This window comes from Helianthus annuus, chromosome 16, assembly GCF_002127325.2.
Source record: "Helianthus annuus cultivar XRQ/B chromosome 16, HanXRQr2.0-SUNRISE, whole genome shotgun sequence".
Lineage (NCBI taxonomy): Eukaryota > Viridiplantae > Streptophyta > Magnoliopsida > Asterales > Asteraceae > Helianthus > Helianthus annuus.
The window spans coordinates 168517734-168531243 of NC_035448.2; the positions used below are offsets into that span (position 1 = coordinate 168517734).

At 37.8% G+C, this 13510-nt stretch overlaps 1 protein-coding gene and 1 long non-coding RNA gene across 2 annotated transcripts; both read left to right on the plus strand.

Annotated features, from left to right (window-relative positions):
- Positions 1-2749: 2749 nt before the first annotated feature.
- On the plus strand, positions 2750-5413 carry LOC110891753. Its single transcript, XR_002565529.2, has 3 exons — positions 2750-3013; positions 4736-4793; positions 5276-5413. It is a non-coding gene; the product is annotated as an uncharacterized LOC110891753 (long non-coding RNA).
- A 513-nt stretch (positions 5414-5926) lies between these two features.
- On the plus strand, positions 5927-7216 carry LOC110932617 (leucine-rich repeat extensin-like protein 5). Its single transcript, XM_022175941.1, has one exon. It carries the CDS (start codon positions 5927-5929, stop codon positions 7214-7216), a length of 1290 nt encoding a protein of 429 aa, XP_022031633.1.
- The last annotated feature ends 6294 nt before the right edge of the window (positions 7217-13510 follow it).

A 13510-nucleotide genomic window follows, 5' to 3' on the forward strand; every position in this document is an offset into this window, starting at 1 on the left:
ACAGTTCACCAGAAAACTCTACCAATGTAGTATGCTTGAATGAAATAGAGTTCTTATGACAAGATCAAGACTTGATGCAGTTTTTAAAGAATGGAACCCTTATTAAACGCTTGTTGGAGTAATTGAAGATCAGTGGAAGATCGGTTAATGTAGCCTTGCGAGGACATTGCACAACACCCAACATGGATACACGTACTTTGAGGGGGAAATATTATACGAGAAGCTTCAAGGATTTGGTATTGCTATGAAGACTCAAGTCAAGATACTACTTACCTGGATCATCGGTCAAGGGGGAATCTATTAACACAGAGAAGATGACATCAACAAATACTTGACTGAAGATCGATTGTAGTTGCATTTTCAACATTCAGCAACGAGCAAGGGGGAATTTGTTGGTGCAGTTTTTATGTCTGATGCTGTTCGAATAGATTAGAAAACTATGTATGCTGATTATGTAATAGTTAGTGAAACGGTCAAACGAACGTGTATAGACCCGCTCGTTTGAAGTGGTCAAACGAGAGGGTCATTCGTTTGACCGTGTGTGTTTGCAAGTGAATGTGGCGTGGCTATAAAGGCAACCCCTTGGTTCATTTGTAAAGTTAGAAGGTTTTAGACTTTGGAGGAGAGATCACCAGGTCTCTCCCCGGATGTATGCTCCTTTGGTATGATTCGGCTAGCTTGTAATCGGACCGGTTTGTAATGTTATGCTACCGAATTTATGCAAGAAAGTTGTTTTATTCGTCTCTAATCTGTCCCGTCTTGAACATAATCACACACTAATCACGGGTCACGGTCCAAATCTTGAACCTACAAGTGGGACCCATATCTGCACCAATGAGAGGCTAACACGTGATAAATATCAAAGGAAATGTCTGTAGGTCCCTCGGAGGATGAGGTCAAACCTTAACCTTGTTATGTGAAACACACTAGCAAGTGCGGAATCCAAGCTTGAGTGCAAACCGAGATGAAACAAGCACAAACACAAGACACACAATATTCACCGATTAACACCACTTGTATTAATACGTATGAAAGGTTCGGTTACAAGCTCAATGTTTACAAATCTGTTTTGTAAACTCTCTAACAGTGTGTGTGTGTTCTATCTCTCTATCTCACTTGTCTGCTTGTCTCTCTTGAGTGTCTGCCTAATGAAGTGAACACACTACATGGGTATTTATACCCATAACAGATGATCTGGTCGAAGGATCAGGATTACTGATCGAAACATCATCTATCGATCATACTGCCATCGAAGGATTCACATATACCTCGAAGGATGGTATATCCTTCGAGGTCCATCAGTATCCTTCGTGGGATATCTTTCGAGCTCATCGAAGGATAGAACCAATCCTTCGATGACCCAACCTTCGACACAGACAATTTACAACCATATTATAACTGTTTGGCCAAGTCAAACCAGGAGGATGGTTGACTTGGTCAAACTTACAGGACCAACAGAGACATCGTTTTACATCGTGACTGAATACAGACAAAGTACAGACACAAGTGCTCCAACAAACTCCCCCTTGGCTGTAGCTTTGTCTCGATCTTGATCATCTTTGATCTTCGTGTCTTCAAGACTCTGATGTCCTTTCAAGTCTTTAATGTCGGAGGATCTTCAAAGTCTTCACGTCTTGAAAGCAGAGAGTGTATCAACAAACTACCCGTATCATGTAGGAAGTGTGTTAACAAACTCCCCCTTAACATAAGCTCTGTGACAAACGGCAAAATTCCGGTAATTCCGTACAACTTGAACAACTATTTCGACTATTATTTTCGCGTATTTGACTTAATTTTAATTAATTAAAGTCTTGAGAGTCTAGGAATTACTAAAATCATAGTGAAGTATGATAACGAATCCGTTGCGATTAGAAACAATATCCTAGACTAACAATAGGAACGCGAATAAACGATACTTGTCAGTACTAGTCGCGGTACAGTCTGACACAATGAAAACAAGACATACAGTTATGTCTACACAAATATTCTATAAAAAGCTTTGTCCAAAAAATATTATGTGCCTAATTATTTACAAAATTCCAATTAAAAACCAATTTGTCCAAGTCCGCAAAAAAAAAAAAAAAAAAAAAAAAAATATACAGCAATCGTGCGGAATATACAGCAGTCCGTAGAACGAAACAGTAACTGTCCGAAAAACCCAAAAATAAATATTATTTGACATAAATAATATAATGGGTATTAAAAACGACACAAAATCCGCAATCAAATCTTATTGCGTTAAGCTACACGGCTAGTTCAGTAACTGCCAGTCAGCAAAGCCGGTACCGGAACCGTGTCAAAAATAATAAAATTTTTAGTCCAAAAAGTTGGATTAATTATTTGGATAATAAAACATGTGCAAAAAAATAATTTTTGTTATGTATTTATCTAAATAAAACACGGTGTCAGTATTTAACCCGGTACAGGACCCGAACCGACTTTTTCACCCGAATTACAAACTAAAAATTTTGGTGAACTAGTTTTACCTAGTGTCACATTACTTTAAAATATTAAAGCTTAAAACCTTGTAGATATTTTTATATAAAATGTCAAAGTTTTAAAAAATTACTAAAGTTTATGATCCAAATAAGATTTTAATAAAAAAAATCAGCAAATAACCTCCATATTTGGCTGATTTTCGGAATTATGTGGGTCCCCTCAAAGCTTATTCATTTAGTTGTTGTGTTGGAACAATACAAGTATGATTAGTGTCATTTTTCCAAGATCTTAATTGATCTCCACACTCCACCTTCCATCCATAATCCCAAAACCATCAAAAAAATTTACTACTCTTCCACTCTCTCTCTTAAAAATTTCGGCCAAATCAAACCACCCTCACACCAACTTCATTTCAAATCACAAACTCAAGATTTCTTGCAAAAATGGAGGCTTATGGATGAACCAAAATACTTAAGAGACTAAGAAAGCTATTAGGAGCCTTCTTTGGGTGGAACTTGAAGCTTTGAATAATCTTATTTTTCTCATCTTCATCCATATTTTCCTAGCAAAAATTGTAAGAACACTACACTAGTCTCACTTTTATTTTTGATTTCTTTTACAAGTTCATCATAATCACATATGAAAAACAACAAGAAACAACTAAAAATCATTATTTTTAAACATGATTTTTCTATGATTATGAGATGAACTTGGAGAAATCTAGACTAATAAACTTGAATCTTGGTTATTCTTACTCAAAAAGATGATCTACATACATGCATGTAGGATCAACCAAGATTCATCAACAAAGTGATGAACATGAGTTTTTGATGAACATGCATGCTAGTAAAATGTGAAAAACCATTTAAAAATAAGAAAATAAATTTTTGAAAAATTTGTTGAATAAAGTTTCCATTTCTGGAAAGAATCAAAAGCAAGAAATATGTTAGTAGTAAATATTTTGAATACATGTTTATGCTTCAAATGACTTTGTAAGACATCTAAAACAAGAGTTTTTCATAAAATCCCGTTTTACAAATTTTTGGCAAAAATAAGGAATAAAGTTTCCTTTTTGGGAAAGATAAGAACAATATCATGTTCATGCTACTTTTGTTGACAAATTTTGATAGATATTGATACTTGATGATGTTTTGTATTGAAATAATTTGAAAACAAATTTTGTATAAACTTGGGGAAAATCCATATTTCAAACAAAACTATGGCAAAATTTTTATAAATTTTGTGATGTGTTAAAAGTTGTTAAACAAAGAAGTTTGTTACTAAAACAATTATTTGGAGTCTTTAAACATGGTTAAACAAATTTTGGACAAAGTCATAAATCCATGTTTTATAAAAAGATTTCTAAATAAAAATGACAAGTATATATTTTTGGATAAAATGTGTACTTACAAAAATATTCATCAAGTATCATAAGTTTATATATTTTGATGTGTACATCATATGTTAGTTCTAGTAGGAACAAATGCAAAATTGTTACACATCCCTAAAAATTACAAAATATATATATAAACTTGAAAACGAAATAAAATGTCCATCCTTGGACACGAAAACACAAATGGACAAATTCGGACACTATTGGACTATATGGACTTTTGGACAAACAAAAATGGCACAAACAAAGCAAATGGTAAAACGTGACGGACAACACAAACGGGATAAATGATACGGATAAATAAAACCGACAAGTAGTAAATGACTAGAATAAAATACGAACCGTCACACAAGTTTATGCACTAAAATATTCAACAATGGCATAAGTAACAATTTTTATAAAAATTAGATTTTTATAAAAATACAAGTATTACTATTATTATTATTTTTTTTTATTTTATTTACTAGCCCAAAAATTATGTAGTTTAAAAAGTGGTCTATAAATTAAAATTGGGCTAATGCCCATTTCTCATAAACAAAATTTGGGCTAGGCCCACTTTTACAAAACAATGGACTAAAATGTATTTTTAGTCAAAATTGGGCTAGCCCCACTTTTATAAAATGTTTTGGGCTAAGACCCACTCTTACAAATTAATTTGGGCTTGACCCATATTTTTAAACAAAAGATTATTTGGGCTAGACCCTTAAGCACCAAATACACAAAATGGACTTAAATTCTAAAACATAAATTAAGCCCATTCAAACACAAATAAAATAAAATAAATGTATATATACAAGGAAGTTATATATATATATGAAAACACAAAAACAAAATACAAGATAGAATATTTGTATAATACACAAAAACAAACCTAAGTGTCTAACTAGATTAGAACACTTGTAGGTCGAGAAACGAACCGCGAACAAGGAATCGAATAGAGATTTGCACGGAACGCAAATCTGTGAGTTCATGTTTTCCCCTTTTACTTTGAATGTTTATAGTTTTAAACTTCGGGGATGTATACATGTTACAAATAGTATGATAATACAATGAAACTATTTTGATCACATGCGGATAGGTGTTTAAAATAAAGGGGCCATTAATGAATAAACAAGTACCGAGGAACAAACGGATAGATCTATTTGGGTTTTGGCAAGCCCCACTCTTAACGACAACGATAACCACGATCGTCAAGAGTGCCTTTGTGTCCAAACTAGTGTCGTTGACACACACGATAAATTGTCAAGGTTTGGTTGCCTCCTATTCGGCATACATATTAGTGTCCTTGCAACACACTAATGATCATACAATTTTTTTTTATCATACTATACAAAAACGAATTTTATTACTTCAAATGTTTTGAAGACTCATTTGATGCAAAAACAAAATAACATGAATTCACTCAACTTTTGTTGACGTTTTCAAAATTAACATGTATTACAGGAGATTAGTGGACGGCTTTGGGAAAATATGTTCAAGTGGTTATCAAGAACGCAAGCTTTTGTGATGTCATCCGTTTTTAGTGTTATGTTTTGAACTTTGAATAATGTAGTTAAAGTTGTTGTTGTTTCAAGTTTTAAACAAGACATATGTAATGTAAATTATGGTTTTGAATCAAATGTATGGATGAACATCTTTTATGTTTCAAATATGTTGTTTACTCGATTGATTGTAACGATTGCCGCTCTCGTCACACCTCGCCATACGCTTCCGCACAAACCGAAAATCGGGGTGTGACAGACCTGGTATCAGAGCATCAATTGTAGTGAACTAAGATTCTTTTGAGTCTAGTCTACAATTTTAAAACGATGTTCTTTACAACAAGCGTTCTACATTATATTTTTCCAAAGCGTCCACTAATACAAAACAAAAATGCAAGGATACTATGGAGTAGTATTGAATGATAGTTCGAAACGATAATACCAAAGACTAGTTTATTTGGTACAAGTCTATGAGGTTTAGACACGATAACAATAAGTCGAACTTGAAATAATAAACGATATAAACAATGAACACAAAAGTACAATTGCCCAAAAATCTATTATTTATACGTTGTTCACATGTATACGTTGTACGGATTATTTTGCCAGGACCATGTCATCCAGTTCAGACACAGATTCAGCGGGTCATGCCTCTGATGCCGACTACATACCATTAGACGATCCTGCCCCACCCGTTATACTCGTTTCCGATGACGAGGTTTCTGATGACGAGTGGATGGACATTGATTTCCAGCCATTCGCCCTTCCTGATCCCGATCCAGCCGACATCCCACCGGTGGATGACGTGCTTGCTATCCCCCACTTTCATGACATGATTATATATGGTCACCCCGAGGGTGAGCATGTTGTTGCGTTTCTTCCGATTCCACTCGATGTTGTAGGCCCCGAGGGCGGCGATGACGTCCCTCCTGTTGTTGATCCTATACCAGATGACGATGTCGAGGACATGGTCATCCCTGTTGTTCCTGTCCAGCACCTTCATGATGATCTAGGCATCGGTGTTGATTTTGATATTGCTATTCTTGAGGTTGCTCATCCCGATGCTACTACCATTGATATTTCATCTTCATCCCCTGCTACACCTTTGACTCCATCTCCACTTCACTCCCCTGACACAGTGTTACCCCCGCCTACGGAGGCGTTACCATTACATGTTGATCCTGTTTTGCCCACTACATTCCTAGATATCCATCCGATTGTCCCTCCTGTTACTGGACCAGCTCACTACTCGTTGAGTGGTGCGACTATGCCAGATGAACATTTACCTCCTTATCCGCCGTTCGGACCTTTTACTACTCCTGTCACATCCACAGTCAGTTCTCATTTCGACCCGTATGCTGCCGGGCCGTCACACACTGCTCCTAGTTACCCTATGGCGGGGTATCCTTCGCATACTTCAGTTCCTTTGTTTGGAGATCCATATCATTTTCCTACTTCCATGCACAGTACTGTCACTTACCCGTCTCCATACTTTGCAGATCTTCCTGCATATCCTCCACTGAGCATGAGCCCCCATGACCCTTACTATCCGAGTCACATGCCTTCGACCACTGATCAGTTCAGGCTCACATCTGTCGAGATTCAGCTCGGCATCGTTTTCCGTCGCCTTCATGAGCTTAGTGCTCAACAGTCTGCTTCTCGAGCACCTGCGAGTGCCGTACCATCTTCATCCCCTTTGCCACCACTACCGACATCATCCCCTCCTCCACTACCACCGTTACCGACATCACCTCCACCACCATCTCCTCCAGCACCGTTGTTTCCTTCACACCATGCCTTACCTCCATCTATTGAGGGACGCGTTAGCGCGTTAGAGGAGGATATGGCTTATGTCCGTGGGGTCATTGATGCATCTACACCCCCACCCCCACCCCCACTCTAGTCTTGGTATGTGGTCGCATTAGGAGGTAGATCCCCTTAGCAGGTTAGAAGACTAATAGAAGAGACTTTTTGAAGATATATATAAAATCAACTTGAAGACGATGAAGAACCATGTGAAGAAAAATCTATTTTGTAGTTGTATTTTGTTTATGACATGAATTTTGGAGTAATGTAACTCCTAACTATATTTTGTTTCTTCACAAACATTTTGTAACAAGTTGACGTCTATATATATGTATGTGGTATCTCTTCTTTTATGCTTTGTTTCTGTTGGAATTGTTTTTATGTTGGTGATGATTTTTGTACGGATGTTTTTGCACGAGATATGATCGATCTATCCCATTTTGATGTATGTATGTGTTGTGGTGATGTGTTACATTCTATTTTTGAGCCCATGGATGACAATATTTATTTTAAATATTGGTCTAAAATTCTTTATATGATTTTCATATGAAGATTCATGGCGCCAAGAAGGAGGAATTTACGTGACGTTCAAAATCCTTTACCCACGACTCAAACTGAGCTTGATGCCTTACTAAACCAACGCATCGCGGATGCGATTGCACAGCACGAGGCAAACCGTGGTAATCGAAATGATGGGCCGAGAATTCAACCTCCACCTGTACCCCAAAATCCTGCTAACGGTTGGTTACTCTTAACCTTTCAAAGGAATTCTCATTAATATTTATTGAAAAATATATATTTTTGACAATTTGAGAACCAAACATTTCAGGATGCACGTATAAACAATTCCTTGATTGCAAACCCTTGAATTTTGATGGCACGGGTGGTGCCGTAGCTTTCGTCCGTTGGACCGAGAAGATGGATTCCATCATCCGCATGAGCAACTGTACCCCTAATCAGACTGTGTTATATGTCTCGGGTATGTTCATGGCTGAAGCTTTATCTTGGTGGAATCTACAAGTACAAATTTTGGGAGATGCAGCCGCGTATGCCATTACGTGGGACAGACTGAAGGAGATGATGAGGGAGAAATACTGTTCGAGGGCAGAGTTACAAATGTTAGAAACGGAGTTTTGGAATCTAACAATGGAAGGACCAGATATTTATGGGTATACACAACGATTCCATGACCTTTCACGAGTAGTTCCGTACATGGTAACTCCAGAGTTTAAACGAGTTGAAAGGTATATTTGGGGATTGGCACCCGAGATCCGGAGTATGGTCACGTCTTCACATCCTACCACGGTCACTGAGGCCATCACGATTTCTGTTAGTTTAACTGAAGAAGCGAAGAGGATGAATAAGTTTGACAAGAAGGGTACCGAGAAAGCGAAGGAAAAACAAGGAGAATCCACTTCACACGACAATAAGCGGAAGTTCTCACAATTCAAGAAAGGATCTCAATCAGGTAATAAGAAAAAGGAGAACCCCCCAAAGAGGTCGGGGAAGGCATTCGTAGCAGCAGCAGAAACAGAATCGAAAGGATATGCGGGGAATGCACCTAAGTGCAACAGATGTGGGTTTCATCACACGGGTAGTTGCCGAAATATCAAGTGTGACAAATGTGGAAAGATGGGGCACCGCACAGAAAAATGTTGGGGTAACAACAAGGTAGTTAAGAAAGAAGGAGGCAACAGAAACGATAATGAACGAGGACAAAACCAAGGCTGTTTCAATTGCGGTGATATGGGACACTTCAAGAAAGACTGTCCGAAAGAAATCAAAGGCCGCGGACGAGCCTTTGTGGTTGGAGCCAAAGAAGCGCGACAGGATCCCAACGTAATCACCGGTACGTTTCCTGTCAACGATCATTTCGCTTCTATTTTATTTGATACCGGTGCAGATTTTAGTTTTATATCTTTAGAATTTAAAGATATGCTTGGACTAAAGTCAACTAAACTAGATGTTCCATTCACTATCGAATTAGCGAATGGAAAGGTGATTGAATCCAATAACATTATTAAAGGATGCTCCTTAGAGTTAGGAGGACGAAAATTCAAAATTGACCTAATGCCCGTTCAACTAGGTAGTTTTGATATCGTAGTTGGAATGGATTGGCTATCCACCAACCAAGCCGAAGTCGTGTGTTACGACAAGATCATTCGAATCCCTCTTCCTAATAACGAAACACTTCTTGTTCACGGTGAGAAAAACGAAATGCCGTTACGAATCATTTCTTGTATGAAAACCCGAAAGTGCCTACGAAAAGGATGTTTAGCATTCTTAGCGCACATTGTTGACAAGAAGGCCGAGGAGCTAAAACTTGAGGAAATCCCGGTTGTGAAGGAATTCCCTGAAGTCTTTCCAGAAGACTTGCCGGGAATACCACCACAACGACAAGTCGAATTTCGAATAGACTTAATTCCAGGTGCCGCACCTGTGGCAAAGTCTCCATACCGATTAGCTCCTTCGGAAATGCAAGAATTATCCACACAACTTCAAGAGTTGTTGGATAAGGGTTTCATCAGACCAAGCCACTCGCCTTGGGGAGCTCCAGTGCTGTTCGTGAAGAAGAAGGATGGAAGTTTTAGGATGTGCATAGACTATCGGGAGTTGAATAAACTCACAATCAAGAATCGGTATCCACTACCGAGGATTGATGATCTATTCGACCAACTTCAAGGATCGAGCTATTATTCGAAGATCGATTTGAGATCAGGATACCATCAACTCAGAGTTCAAGAAGAAAGTGTTCCAAAAACGGCATTCCGAACTCGCTACGGACATTACGAGTTCCTTGTTATGCCTTTTGGCTTAACAAATGCACCAGCGGTGTTCATGGACTTAATGAACCGAGTGTGCAAGCCTTACCTTGACAAATTCGTGATAGTGTTTATCGATGATATATTGATATATTCACGAAACAAGAATGAACACGAGCACCATCTTAGAATTATTCTCGAGTTGTTGAAAAAGGAGAAACTGTATGCGAAATTTTCCAAATGCGAATTTTGGCTTCGCGAAGTTCAATTTCTCGGACACGTAGTCAACGAGAAAGGCATACACGTTGATCCATCGAAAATTGAGGCCATAAAGAATTGGAGTGCACCTAAGACACCGACTGAAATACGTCAATTCCTAGGATTGGCCGGTTATTATCGAAGGTTCATTGAGAACTTTTCGAAGATTGCACAATCCCTCACTTCTCTCACTCAAAAAGATAAGAAATTTGAATGGGGAGAGAAACAAGAAGCAGCTTTTCAACTGCTTAAAGAAAAACTCTGTAATGCACCAATTCTGTCACTCCCAGACGGTATGGATGATTTCGTAGTCTATTGTGACGCCTCACGACAAGGGTTAGGATGCGTGTTGATGCAAAGGGAGAAAGTTATTGCATACGCATCACGCCAACTAAAGATTCACGAAAGGAACTATACCACACACGACTTAGAGTTAGGTGCAGTGGTATTTGCACTAAAAATTTGGCGTCATTACCTTTATGGGACCAAATGCACGATATTCACGGATCACAAGAGTCTACAACATATATTTAACCAGAAAGAGTTAAATATGCGCCAAAGACGATGGGTCGAATTGTTGAATGACTACGATTGTGAGATCAAATATCATCCGGGCAAAGCGAACGTTGTCGCGGATGCTCTAAGTCGAAAAGAACGAGTTAAACCTTTGCGTGTGCGATCTTTAAGGCTTACAATTCATAACGACCTTACCTCTCGAATTCTTAATGCTCAGCAAGAAGCATTAAAACAAGAAAATATCAAAGCAGAAATGCTTAAAGGTATGGAAAAGCAATTAGAGTCGAAAGAGAACGGAGCCTTATATTTCATGAATAGAATTTGGATTCCTCGTTTTGGTGGTCTTCGAGACCTAATTCTTGACGAGGCTCATAAATCCAAGTATTCGATACATCCTGGAACAGATAAGATGTATCACGATCTCAAGGAATTTTATTGGTGGCCTAATATCAAAGGTGATATTGCGACATATGTTGGAAAATGTCTAACATGTGCTAAAGTTAAGGCTGAGTACCAAAAACCTTCTGGATTGCTACAACAACCCGAAATCCCTAATTGGAAATGGGAACGTATTTCTATGGATTTCGTAACTAAATTACCCAGGACTTCTCGTGGTCACGACATGATTTGGGTAATCGTCGACCGATTAACCAAGTCAGCTCACTTCTTGCCTATCCGGGAAAAAGATAGTACTGAAAAGTTAGCTAAAATCTATCTCAGAGAAATTGTAGCAAGACATGGTGTACCTTTGTCGATAATCTCTGACCGAGACGGTCGTTTTATATCAAGGATTTGGCAGTCTTTTCAAAAGGCCTTTGGATCCCAATTAAATTTGAGCACGGCCTTTCATCCCCAAACAGACGGCCAAAGTGAACGCACAATTCAAACTTTAGAAGATATGTTGCGTGCTTGTGTGATGGACTTAGGTGGAAATTGGGATACTCACTTGCCTCTAGTGGAGTTCTCATACAATAACAGTTATCACACGAGTATTAAAGCCGCACCATTTGAAGCATTATATGGCCGAAAGTGTCGATCTCCTGTATGCTGGGCAGAACTAGGCGACAAACAACGGTTAGGTCCTGAGTTAGTTCAAGAAACTACTGATAAAATATTTAAAATTCGAGACCGTATCAAGGCGGCTCGAGACAGACAGAAAAGCTACGCGGACAGACGCCGCAAACCGTTGTCCTTTGAGGTTGGAGACAAGGTGTTGCTAAAAGTCTCGCCGTGGAAAGGCGTAGCTAGATTCGGTAAGCATGGGAAGCTTAGCCCGAGATACATAGGACCTTATGAGATTTTGGAAAAGATTGGAAACGTCGCCTACAAGTTAAAATTGCCTGAAACACTCAGTAACATTCACGACACTTTTCATGTGTCAAATTTGAAAAAGTGCCTTTCGGATGAATCACTTATTATTCCCCCGGACGAAATCCGTGTAGACAACAAACTCCATTTCATTGAGGAACCTGTTGAGGTTCTAGATTCAAAGATTCACAAAACGAGGAGAAGTCGAATCAAACTAATCAAAGTCCGATGGAACTCGAAACGAGGACCCGAGTTCACATGGAACGAAAAGATGAAATCAAAAAGAAGTACCCTCATTTGTTTAAGAAAGTCTCAACTAAGAAGGGACGCAGATTTAAAAATTTCGGGACGAAATTTTCTTTAACAGGGGGAGAATGTGACAAACGGCAAAATTCCGGTAATTCCGTACAACTTGAACAACTATTTCGACTATTATTTTCGCGTATTTGACTTAATTTTAATTAATTAAAGTCTTGAGAGTCTAGGAATTACTAAAATCATAGTGAAGTATGATAACGAATCCGTTGCGATTAGAAACAATATCCTAGACTAACAATAGGAACGCGAATAAACGATACTTGTCAGTACTAGTCGCGGTACAGTCTGACACAATGAAAACAAGACATACAGTTATGTCTACACAAATATTCTATAAAAAGCTTTGTCCAAAAAATATTATGTGCCTAATTATTTACAAAATTCCAATTAAAAACCAATTTGTCCAAGTCCGCAAAAAAAAAAAAAAAAAAAAAAAAAAATATACAGCAATCGTGCGGAATATACAGCAGTCCGTAGAACGAAACAGTAACTGTCCGAAAAACCCAAAAATAAATATTATTTGACATAAATAATATAATGGGTATTAAAAACGACACAAAATCCGCAATCAAATCTTATTGCGTTAAGCTACACGGCTAGTTCAGTAACTGCCAGTCAGCAAAGCGGTACCGGAACCGTGTCAAAAATAATAAAATTTTTAGTCCAAAAAGTTGGATTAATTATTTGGATAATAAAACATGTGCAAAAAAATAATTTTTGTTATGTATTTATCTAAATAAAACACGGTGTCAGTATTTAACCCGGTACAGGACCCGAACCGACTTTTTCACCCGAATTACAAACTAAAAATTTTGGTGAACTAGTTTTACCTAGTGTCACATTACTTTAAAATATTAAAGCTTAAAACCTTGTAGATATTTTTATATAAAATGTCAAAGTTTTAAAAAATTACTAAAGTTTATGATCCAAATAAGATTTTAATAAAAAAAATCAGCAAATAACCTCCATATTTGGCTGATTTTCGGAATTATGTGGGTCCCCTCAAAGCTTATTCATTTAGTTGTTGTGTTGGAACAATACAAGTATTGATTAGTGTCATTTTCCAAGATCTTTAATTGATCTCCACACTCCACCTTCCATCCATAATCCCAAAACCATCAAAAAAATTTACTACTCTTCCACTCTCTCTCTTAAAAATTTCGGCCAAATCAAACCACCCTCACACCAACTTCATTTTCAAATCACAAACTCAAGATTTCTTGCAAAAA